This window comes from Misgurnus anguillicaudatus, chromosome 2 (assembly GCF_027580225.2).
Source record: "Misgurnus anguillicaudatus chromosome 2, ASM2758022v2, whole genome shotgun sequence".
NCBI lineage: Eukaryota > Metazoa > Chordata > Actinopteri > Cypriniformes > Cobitidae > Misgurnus > Misgurnus anguillicaudatus.
In genome coordinates, this window is record NC_073338.2 from 20,706,720 (window position 1) to 20,719,749 (window position 13,030).

At 37.4% G+C, this 13,030-nt stretch overlaps 1 protein-coding gene across 1 annotated transcript in view; it reads left to right on the forward strand.

The window, feature by feature from the left end:
- b4galt2 (UDP-Gal:betaGlcNAc beta 1,4- galactosyltransferase, polypeptide 2) overlaps positions 1–8,089 on the forward strand; it is a 166,851-nt gene extending 158,762 nt beyond the window's left edge. Inside the window, exon 7 of the mRNA XM_055201800.2 lies at positions 6,263–8,089. Coding sequence (XP_055057775.2) covers positions 6,263–6,431 — 169 coding nt within the window. The 3' untranslated portion in view covers positions 6,432–8,089. The remainder of the gene's footprint in view (positions 1–6,262) is intronic.
- The last annotated feature ends 4,941 nt before the right edge of the window (positions 8,090–13,030 follow it).

The window sequence follows — 13,030 nt, forward strand, 5'->3', positions numbered from 1 at the left end:
GAAACTAAAGGGTTAATAAACACAAACTGAAGCAGATTTGTAGAACGTCTGGCGAACGATGATAGATAGCGCGAAGATTGTAAAAACGGATTATTAATTACATTATCTTAAAGGAGTGTAACTACTGTAGCATGTAAATAATGCACATAAATAACGTGAGCAAGAGCGCTCAATAATTATATCTAATCAACAGGCACGTGCAACCTAGCTAGCAGGTTGCTCAAACAACAAAATCACCAGCTAACTTACTTTAAATTTGCAAGAACTATAGACTAATACAATAACAGGCTTAAATAAATCGTCTGCGCTATTCTCCAAGATGCACTTGACGGTGTTTTGTGCAGCAATTTTTTTTTGTTTTTTTTTGGACGACCTAGTTAAGGCGGTAGCGTTTCCCAGCTTAGGCGGGCCGCCCGAACTGCAAAGTGCTGCAGGAAACCCTGTATTTTAGTCTGGGATTAGGATATGCCCTGTCTGGGAAACCACCCCATAGTCTGATTAATGAGATTATGAGCTTTAAAGTTTGATTTCAATTATTGATTTCACATTAAATTCAATCTTTCAATTTGATATAAGGTTATATTAACACAGAATGTTCTTTACATTGCCTAGGATGATTTAAAGGCGGGGTGCATGATTTTTGAAAAACACTTTCAGAGAGTCGGGCCGAGTACCAATACACACTTCTAGCCAATCAGCAATAAGGGGCGTGTCTACTAACCGACATCATTGCCTGGGTTGTGTATGTGTGGGGCGGGTCTATCAAAAGAAGGTCTAGATTCTATTGGGGTAGGGGCGTGTTTGTTTAGGTGATTTCAAATGTCAACATTGGCTTTCAGAGATCATGTACCCCGCCTTTAATGTAGAAAAGATTAAAAAATGACTAAAGCTGGGTTTTCAGAGGCAGGGTCACATTTTTATTATTCTGAACTACGCTTTCCATGTTATTTGAATAGTGCTACTTACTTATCTTATAGGATGAACATCTAAGACAAAGTTCAACAGTTTTAAAAAACACCAACTGAGAACTCAATTGAGCTATGAAGGAGGAACTTCTAAGCAATGATGTTTACCCCTGGGATGTTTTTTGTGGGACATTTACCAAAAATGCACTTATTTTCCTGATCCATGACAGTTTTGCTTTGGCGTCAAGTGAGGTTTCGTCTCAGGCGAGTGATAAGCTTCATTTTAGTTGTATTTTTAAGTGTCAGGGCTAAATGAGTGAGCCATCTGTATGATGTATGATGATGAAAATCCACAGACTCGTGGTAGCACCGGCCATTGCAACTCAGTGACAGTCAATATATCAAGAAGTGCACTCTGAGATTGATGGATCTCAACCCTTAAAGTAGTTTCTTACTCAGCCAGGGCTAGTAAAACCTACAAAAACGCGATTCATAGATTAATAATTAAAGGACAAGTTCGGTATTTTACACTTAAAGCCCTGTTTTCAGATTGTTTATGATGAAATAGAACAGTTTTGACTGAAATTTGGACATATGATGCTGGCCCGAGAATTTTCGGGTGTTTGTTCTATCACCTCCCACCTCTAGAATGGTTGTATAGGTGCACTGGAACAATCCTTCCTAAAATGCATTAAACTTTCGTTTACAGAGACATGAAACTCACCGAGTGGTCAGGGGTGTTCACTGATATGCTCACACAAAAATCGCCGCAAAAGATGCCCTCCAAAAGGTGTTTTAGCATTCGTTGTAAACTTGTGGACCTATTTTTCCAAACGCCTCACACCCGTATATTCTTCTGTTGAGAGCTTGAATAATAGACACTCCAGCCCAGTTGGTGGCGATAATCCGCCTTTGCCAATTGCAAGAATACAAACAACGTTCCCGGCGCGGAGTAATACTGTGCCTCACAGCATATCTTATAATAGTCAATGGAGTTGGACAAAAACTACGATAAAACCTGTTGGAAAGCATCTTTTGCAGCGATTTTTGTGTGAGCATATCAGTGAACACACCTGACCACTCGGTGAGTTTCACGTCTTTGTTAACAAAAGTTTAATGCATTTTAGGAAGGATTGTTCCAGTGCACCTATACATACAGATTGTAGAGGTGGGGGCTCATACAACAAACACCCGAAAATTCTCGGGGCAGCATCATACGTCCAAAAGCTCAATCAAAACCGTTCTATTTCATCATAAACAATCTGAAAACAGGGCTTTAAGTGTAAAATTCCGAACTTGTCCTTTAAGTAACCAAATAATGTTACACTTTATAATATGGGTCCATAAATCATAATGAACTTATACCTAAATTAATTCTTACTTAAATATGAACTAATGATGAGTTAAGGCAAATAATCATTAAAGGGGACATATCATGAAAATCTGACTTTTTTCATGTTTAAGTGCTATAATCGGGTTCCCAGTGCTTCTATTAAGTTAGAAAATGTGAAAAAGATCGACCTAGTAACTTAGTTTTTGTAAACCATTCTCAGTTTCTGAGTCATGTTGTACTTAATGATAACTCATCAACATTAGTCATTACTTCATATTTAAGTAAGAATTAATTTAGGTATTAGTTCATAGTGATTCATGGATCTTATTATAAAGTGTTACCCAAAATAAAGAATAATGGGAACTCATTTAGAGTATGATGCTTTCGTTGCTAGATTTTATTGCCTTTAATTGGAGGCTTGTAGTGAATTAATCTAGGATAGCTTGATTTTATGTAATAAAAGCTTGAGTTTCACACCTAGGGGACTCGTGTATAGATGTATAAACAGTGTTAATGCTTTATGATGCCATAGAAGAAAATTTTTTGGCAGAATGGTTCCATAAGGACCTTTAACATTCGATGAATAAAAAGTTGTTTGCAGTGATTTAAAGGTTCTTTACATAATGAAATATAAGAAATAGTTCTTTGAGGAACCAAAAATAGTATGTGAAGAACCTTATAAGCACTTTTGTTTTTAGAAGTGTACTCCGCTAATCAAAATATAGGGTTATATATAGTATTTATAATTGTGTAAAAAACACGATTTTCATTCATTTAAAAAAAAAATTAAAGTTAGCGATTTGGACAAAATAACAGTGGCGGCTCGTGACTGCTCATCCGAGGGGCGCCTTTTCAAAATATGTGTTCGGAGTGTCATGTGTGTTGCTTGCGCTTTCAAAATATGTGCTTGTTGCATCATGTGAATGTGCATCACGTGTTTTGTCAAAATAAGTGCCTGCTGCACACGCGTCAAAACCGTTTATGATAAAAAAAGAGAAGCTCACGTTCACAAAATACATGCAAGACACTCCCTTAACATTAAACTCTTATTACGCATGAGATTATGTGAGTATCTGGCAACCGCGAGCATCTCTCCTATCACAAACCCTTTAGATGCGTGTGCAGCAGGCACTTATTTTGACAAGACACGTGAAGCACACAGGATCTCTCGACGCACAAAACACATATTTTGAAATGACGAACCACACACATGACGGGCTAAATACATATTGTGACGAACTTGCATTGAGCACCCTCGAAAAAAGAAGTCACTGTCCAAAATAATGAAGAAAATGTAAGAGCCCAAAATAGATGGGAACTCCTTCAATATTGTTTAAAAAGCATCTCGGAGACCTCAGGAAACTGCTTGATAAAATTGCTGTTAAAGGGTGACTACACTAAAGATGCAAGCATTTTGCATAGATGTGATTTATGCACATTTCTTTAGTCACATCATAATCCCCATAGTTACATCTGTGTTTATTTCATCGTTTGCTGTTATTCTAAAATATTAATAAAGAAAAAGTGACACAAATCAGTTTTAATCAATAGTATAGGTTTTCATGTACTGGATTGAGGTTGGTCAAGAACTCAACTACACTCTCAGGTTCAAATAGGTAAAAAAGTTCTCACTGGGGTGGTACCTTTTTAAGAAGTACACTTGTGTATCTAAATGGTGCATACTGGTACCTCTAAGGTACATATCTGTACCACTTTTGTATCTTTTTTCTGAAAGTGCATAAAAAGGAGAAGAAACATGGAAGTATCAGATACTTTCTGTGTCATTTTGATTATGGTATCTTCAAATGCCTTTCACCTTCTTATGTTTTATGTTTGTGTTTACCTGTCACACAAGTTTTGCTCATTTGTTCTTGAGATACACGGCTTGTATACAGGACATGCGAAACAAGCGGTTCTGGTATCATTATTTAAAAAATATGAGGAGTTACAGTTGATGAATGTTTGCCCTCTCCGCAGTTCTGTCAATGCCAGAGCCTCTGTTTGGTCACTCCGTACAAGAGCTTCATACTCCATAATGAGACTTTCCAGAAGAAACCAGGATTCGATTCATCACCCTTCTGCAGATTAGTTAGTGCTGTCCGCATGAATATTAAGTCGAGTTCAGCGTGAGCTCTCTCGCACACTAATTTCATTCAGCCGTTAATAACATAAATCATTATTTGCAGTCTGTTTAATAGCCTTTGTGGGATCTCCAGTGATATTGAAGTTGATAGCAGCACATAAATCAAGCTAGCCTTTAATGGACAAGTTTAAAACTCTTCTACTTTCGGAGAATTTTACAGAGATGTGTTGTTCATGGTAAAGTTCTTCTGCAGTCATGGCCATGCTGTAAAATCATCTGGCTGGGGTCGCACATCTCTGTACTGTAAACCCTCATGTTATACTCGTGCATACAGCTCATTTCATTTAACTTGTCTAACAGTATAACGTGTTTTGTTGCGTCTCATGAGTGTTTCGAAATACAGTGTTTATAGAATTAATGTCCTACATGGGTGTGATTTCACCACCTGCTGGTTGACATTGGTATGACCGCATGCAAGTATTTATATTTATGCATTTCGTCACTTCTATCCCAAGTGCATGCAGCGTGATCTGTGTTCTCTGATAATTCAATCTCCGAACCTCTTAATTTTTTTCTTCGGAGGAAATTATCAAAATATATACCACAGCTGTCCAAGCTTTGCACCTAAAAAAGGGGCAGATTTCCGGATTAATCCAGGACTAGGCATGAGTATATAGGGACATAGGGATTATATTAAAGGGACATTTAAATAGTTAACCCCTTGTATCCAGTGTACCGTGGGAGGGACACTGCATTATTTGACAGAAAACTTTATCAAATACAACAACTCAAAAACAAAAAGCTAAAGATGTCACATCTTTGGAAAGCTGAAATTCTTATGATGTAAGCCGTTTTAAGATACAATCAACACAGCAGGTACAATTTGTGTCTTTTTTAGACATTTGTTTAGCCTATTTATGAATGCTTAGGTTAAGACAGCCCAAACATGCATTTTAGGAAACCGCCCTAAAGAGTTTATATTAGTACCCTATATTGGTACCAACTGTATAAATATCTGTACCTACTGTAATGGTACACATTAGGGTGATTCTCACGAAATCCAGACTTGGAAGGTGTCCAGCATCAGATTTTTTTTAAAAGCCCTTGAAGCCAATTTTTTTTTTGCATATATAAGATTAAGGTCTGAACTTACTATAACCATTATTTTTATAGGATTTAAAAAATATATTTCCTATAGAATTATTTACATTTGTTTAGATTATCATTATCAAAAATTATCATTACCGCAATATGACATTACATTAAATATATGCATTTACAAACTCATGTTTCGGTAATAAGAACTAAAAAGTTGTCTAGGTACTATGATTATGTCCCTTCCAACAATTTTTTTTAAATGTTAGTTTGTTGAGGGCTTAAACAATGATTGAAAATTGTTGCGGAGGATGACAAAATTTTTCTTAGACACATTTATATTGCTTATTATTGTCTCTACATTTACCAATGATCACCAAATACCACATGTGTCTTTACTGCAAATGTTTATAGTATAACATGCAATGAAGCTTTTTATTTTATAGATTTTTTAATTATAAATATTTTCATTTCAAAGAACCCAAATTCAGTCATGGACACATCGCAGTAATGAAAATTTCCCCCTTAAATGTGGAAAAAAACAACAAAATTGGTTTGTATGATGTCATTTGAAATCATGTGCAAAATAGTACATGAAGAGATGTTTGTAACTGTATGCTTCTTATTTTGATACTCTTACTTTGCATTTACTTTTTTTATCAAAATGTTTCATGATACCTCATAAGTCTAATTTCGTGAAAATCACCCATTATGACCTTTTTAAGGGGTACGCCCTGCGACAGCATGGGTGCATATTTTGACAGTTTTTTCTAACACTGTGAGATCCATGAGGCCTATCTTAAATGAATCGTAAAACAATGACAGTACTGTTTGTCTTTCTTCCAGATTCACTAAAATCCAGAACACCAAGAACACGATGAGGAAAGATGGGATCAGCTCGCTGATGTACAGGGTGGTGTCCGTGAAGAAATACCCACTTTATACCAACATATCTGTGGAGATCGGCAAGCCCCCTCCAAGACCAATGAAAGGACAGAGAGCCAACGGGTTTTAACCAGTTCAGCAGCACACAAACAAACCCACAAACTCAACTTCCTATGAATACAGCACTGGTATGCTGAACAGGTTAGTTCTCAGGAATACATTGGGCCTTGGAAGCTTGATGCGGATTCGTCATCTGGGTGCACGGTGCCTGGAGAAAGAAACATCATCATCGTACTCCGATGGCTGTTTTATTTCAGACCATAAGGATACAAGCTCAAAGCTGTGGAAGGCTTTAATGGAAAGATTGTTCGGTTCTGGATTTGGTAATATGTGAAGGTTCACCAACAATGAAGAGCCTGGTCACTTTATGTAAATCGGTCAGAACATACAGTACATTTCAAAAGCGAATGTGTCTTTGTACCTGCAAATACGGCAGTGTTCAAATCTTTTCTTTTTATCTTGGATCGTGTGAGGTTGACAAATCGGTGCTTGAAGTTGGATTATCTCATTTTCTTTTTATTTTTTATCGTCTCCAGTTGCGTTTCTCTCTTGGGACTTTGATGTAAGCTGAATGTTGTGCGCCAAGAACATACACAGGCATTTTCATGAAGGAAGCCCTAGTTGAGATGTAGGGTGATGTTTTTTATGAGAACCCGGGTCTGGACAAAGCCCTACAAGCACATGACTGCGTCGGTCAACTTGTGTGTGAATGGATCGGCGCAGTCGTCGGGTTGCCATGGAAACGTGCGAAGAAATAGCAAGAACTTTAGCTGGAAGATAGAGGAGCATCTGTACTGATGAACCTCTTTAACTATCGCCACCTGCTCAAAGAACTACAGACTATCATTTCTTTATTGTTTACTTATGTTTGCCTCAAACATTCATATTTAGATCGGTTGTATTCCAAAACTTGAAGGATGCTGTTGTTGATCACATACTGTAATTCTCAATGTTCAAATTAGTATTTAGATAAGAGAATAATCTACAGTACAGAGGTGAGATTTAAATGATGTTCATACAGTACTCTACTGAGTGATTTAAAAAGATGAACTATCTGATCTCAGTTGAGATGCTTTTGATTTGAATATTTTGCAATTTTTTGTAAATGAAAATTCTGTCATTATTTTCTCACCCTCGTGACATCTTAAACCCTTGTGCTTGTAAAATACAAAAGAAACATCAGACTCAGTTCATAGTGACCACAGCAGTCAAGCGCAAAACAGGACAAAGGTGCTTCATTAAAGTAGTCTACAAGTCTCTTGAAGTTATACTAGCTTTGTGTGAGGACAGCAAAATATTTTAACTGGACTGCTTTAAACCTTTGTTCTGGTTCTTGAAGCTTGACCTTAGTGGTTACTTTAAAACGTCAATGTATGCAAAACAGTGAGAAATATTTGAGGAGCTCAGATGCAAAAGCTGCTAACCGCCACCTACATAAAAAATGAGATATTAGGCAAATGCTCTCGGCATGTATTATGTGGTTATCAATTCGCTTCTACTGTAATTCGCTTATGCCATTTAGAAATACTGCTTTGTTGGCAGAATCCACTAAATGCCACGTCAATTTTTCAGCAAAGTCCTCTAAGTGCGCGGGAGGTTACGGCACAACCATTACAACAACATTCAAACTTGAAAAGTGAAAGTGACAAGCTTGTCAAGTATGCAAATGTGACCTCTGGATTAAAGGGATAGTTCACCCAAAAATGAGGGTAATGTCGTTGGTGACTCACTCTCATGTCGTCCCAGGCTTGTGGGGCCTCCGTTCATCTTCGGAACACAGTTTGAGATGTTTTATATTTAGTCCGAGAGCCTGTTGACCCTCCATTGAAAATCCACCCACGGTATACTGTCCATGTCCAGAAAGGTAATAAAAACATCATCAAAGTAGTCCATGTGACATCAGTGGGTCAGTTAAAATGTGTGAAGCATCAAAACATTTATTTTGGTCCAAAAATAACAACTTTATTCAGCATTTCTTCTCTTCCACGTCTGGTGTGAAGCGCACTGCAGTGACGCGGATGACGTGTTATCCTCAGACATGTTTGCAACGTTGTTTTTTTTTTATTTACAGCGTGCATCTCTATCAGACTGTAAACGAAGCCCGTGCACACAAAAAAAAACAGCTGGGGTGCACCAGATAACATGTAAGCTGCATCGTACGTCATCCGCCTCACTGGAGTCACGTGACTTTAGTCTTGCCCATGCGCTTCACAAGAGACGCAGAAGAGAAGAGAATGCTGAAAAAAGTCTTAATTTTTTTAAATTTTTGGACCAAAATGTATTTTCAATGCTTCAACACATTCTAACTGACCCACTGATGTCACATGGACTACTTTGATGATGTTTTTGTTACCTTTCTGGACATGGACAGTATACCGTACATAGATTTTCAATGAAGGGTCAACAGGCTTTCGGACTAAATATAAAACATCTTTGGCTGTGTTTTCGGGGATGAACGAAGGTATTGTGAGTTTGGAGCGACATGAGGGTGAGTCATTAATGACATTGTTTGGATTTTTAGGTGAATTATACCTATAAACCCATCCCAGTGAGAAGTGAACACAAGCACGGTAAAGTCCAATTTAAGGTCTACCCTGTAGCTTTGCCGTAGGTTATCCGTAGCCTCTGCGTACGCTGACATGCATCTTGCCAAATTTTTTACAACGCATCAGTTCTATGCGGACCGCAAGTGCTGTGATCGGTCCCCTCCCGTCAGGTAAAAAAACGGCGTCATAGATATTTTCATTTGCGATAGTGAGAACAAAGATGAGGAGGGATTTAAATCAAACTGAGATCAATAAAAGCTGTGGCTGCCCTATTAACGACACTATTGAAAAGGTGTAGTGGACACTCTGACGCTCGAATGCATTCTCTGGAACCCTCTCAAGCGGAGGTTTCCGCCTTCCGATTGGTTGCCGCCGAACGTTACACAATGTGTGGTTCAGTTTTTTTATTTTTACATTTTGACATTTATTATTTGCAATGTTTCTATTAGCATCCAGCCTGATCTCACGAGAATTCGTACATATTTTACGAATTGGCTAATTCGTATGAATTCATACAAAGTTAATCGTGCAAAAAGTACGATTCTTATGAAAAAAACAATAATGAACCCAAGCCCTAATCCCGCACCTAACCCCAACGTCACAGGGGTCAAGGCAAATCAAACAAAAATCGACGAATGTGGTCGTATAATACGAATTAGCCAAATCGTAAAATATTCTTGTGACATAGCGTCGGTTGCATCTTTAGATTTTGCAACTGTTTCAAAAAAGCTTTCATGCGCTTGGAGAGATTTGCAGCAAAAGAACAGTCACATGTGTTAATTACCAATAAAATGACTAATGAAAGTGAAATTTATGAAAATAAGGCATTTCAGTTAATGACTAATAACAGTTTCACTGCCATTAAAGTGAAATTACTGGACCTAAAGATAAGAGCTTGAGAAAAAATGCTCATTAAAACATGTCAGACACATTTAGAGGAGTTTGCCTGTGAGCTCTTCATTTGTATTGTATTCCACTGAAAGATAAACAAAAGGGTGAGAATAATGACAGAACTTATTTTTTTGGGTGGTACACTATTCCTCTACAGTTTCTATTTTGTCATTTGTCTTGCTTTCCTATATATTTTCTTTTTAGTTTAATGCCTGAAAACACAGAGCCGATGCCTTCAGATGTTTTATAAGAGGCACGCATGTGTTCAGAGTTAAAGCCGTTCTTTCTCTCATATTCTGGAAATATGTGTGGATGGTTGTTTTGTGCTATTAATGATTCTTTCAGTCCAGCACAGAAGTCATTAATGAAAGCCCAGCCACTCTCTGTCCTTTCAAAAAAGCCTTTTTTCTTATTAAGTACACATTTTCTTAATGTTTTCCTTTTTACTTTCAGCCTTACCGACCCGTTGTATTTCTGTGCGTGTATTTGCACACTAGTCGTGTTGTCTTAACTGCTGACCCAAGCTGGAGAAGCTGCGTCTCCGACATTGCTTTTCTTCATAAGGTTTTAAGTGCTTCGTCATCCTCTCTTTCATGTGTGCTGCGACCTGGGTATAAGTCACAGTGTCCCAGTTTGTAAAAACACAGTAGTCATTTTATGGTGATTTACTGTTTGCATAATGTATGTGGAAAATAACCTCAATATCTTAAATATTGACTAAGGTCATGTCAGAGATTGAAAAAGTAGATTATGAGACAGGGTGCCAACTGTACATTCACCATCAGGCCGCAAAATAGCATGCTTGACTTCTAATATCATTATTTTGACCATTTAATTTTCCTTTTTCTGTTTGCCTTTAAAGATGCAGTATAGTCATATTTCGACTTGTTCTTCACTGATGAATTCTTTGAGCACAATCCTCTTTGTGCACATGGTCAGGTTTTTTCAGAAATATTTATTGATAACATTCATAAATATTATTTTCTTCTAGCTCCGCGACTCGCATGTCGAGCCTTTAACTCGCGAATGAGATTTCAAGTCAATCCTCAAATTAAAAAGACATTCAGCTCGTCCCAGAATGTCTTTGCAAATGAGGATTCGGTTTCAGTCGGTGTGAAATGAGATTATTTATTTTTAGAGTTCTTGTATCAAGGCGCATATTGAGTTTGAAGGAGAAAAAATGTCATATCATTTGCATTTACCTCAGCTTGCAAAATGGAAATGCACTCCATGATTTATATGGTGTGAGTGGATCTAGATGAACACATTCATTTCTGTTTCGGTGGCCTATTTTGGTACAAATTGTTGCATGCAACTAGTCAAGCCTCACACGGCATGTGATATAGCGTGTGCCCATTCAGATTTGTTTATACCTCTCCATTGAAATGATTCTAGTGAGATCATGTATTTGGATGATGTGAATTATGCTTTGAAAGTTTGGTCATACAATCAAGACATTTTTTTCTTAAATGTAGGGTATGCTTACTTCCATCTGCCATTGTTATTACTTTCTTTGTTCCATTTATGAAAGCTGTACGACAACTCTCATTACCAGTTTAGTAAAGCACAAACATAAATATTTACTGCTTGCTTCGGCAAATCTCGCTTTATGGTTTGCAAAATCGCACTGAATCCACAATGAAAATTGCTTTATTTTAAAGGTGTTTTGATTTGTTTTTATCTCATCCTTGGGTCAGCAAACCCTCCCACCCTTAATAAAACTCGCACACACAAACAAACAAACTTGCGTATGTAATGTCTTTGCCCCTCCCTTTTTTCCATCGTCCTGTTACTCCTCTGAAAGCACCTCATCTGTGCTTGATCTAAAAGAGGGGGAAAGGTAGTCAAATATTTCACACTACACAATGAAATGAACCACTACTGACAGCTTCAGGTCTTCAAGCCTGGGGCACATTTTTAAAGACTTGCCGTGTCTATCGAGGTTTTTTGTACATTGAATGTCAAAAATGCTATATCTTATATAGAATGCATTATGTCATATCAAACATACTTTTTGTATACAACCAATAAATCTGATGCTACAAGAATCTCATTTGTATTGTGGGGTTGAATGAATGCAGTTTGTGTATGTTGTGTATGTAATTCCAATACATTGTGGACTGTACATTCAAGTCTCTAATGGGCCACTTTAGTAGCTTTTGCATCTGAACTCTTTATATATGACTATCAGTGACACGCATTAGCAGTAAGGATGCATAATGATTAATCGTGATTAATCTATAGCAGAATAAGTAAGTTTTTGTTTACATCATATATGTGTGTGTAAACTGTGTAAAGTAATTATGTATATCAATATGCACACATGCATGTATAATTTTAAGGAAAAAATATATTTATATATTAAGTATTTATATTTATATATAATATAAATTATACATAAATATACAAATGTATATACACATGTAAACAGTTTGTAAATACACTCACCTAAAGGATTATTAGGAACAGCATACTAATACTGTGTTTGACCCCCTTTCGCCTTCAGAACTGCTTTAATTCTATGTGGCATTGATTTAACAAGGTGCTGAAAGCATTCTTTAGAAATGTTGGCTCATATTGATAGGATAGCATCTTGCAGTTGATGGAGATTTGTGGGATGCACATCCAGGGCACAAAGCTTCCATTCCACCACATCCCAAAAATGCTCTACTGCGTTGAGATCTGGTGACTGTGAGGGCTATTTTAGTACAGTGAAGTCATTGTCATGTTCAAGAAACCAATTTGAAATGATTCGAGCTTTGTGACATGGTGCATTATCCTGCTGGAAGTAGCCATCAGAGGATGGTTACATAGTGGTCATAAAGGGATGAACATGGTCAAAAACAATGCTCAGGTAGGCCGTGGCATTTAAATAATGCCCAATTGGCACTAAGGGGCCTAAAGTGTGCCAAGAAAACACCCCCCACACCATTACACCAGCACCAGCCTGCACAGTGGTAACAAGGCATGATGAATCCATGTTCTCATTCTGTTTATGCTTAATTTTACCATCTGAATGTCTCAACAGAAAACGAGACTCATCAGACCAGGCAACATTTTCCCAGTCTTCAACTGTCCAATTTTGGTGAGCTCGTGCAAATTATAGCCTCTTTTTCCTATTTGTAGTGGAGTGTAGTGGCCTTCTGCTGTTGTAGCCCATCCGCCTCAAGGTTGTGCATATTGTGGCTTCACAAATGCTTTGCTGCATAACTCGGTTGTAACGAGTGGTTAT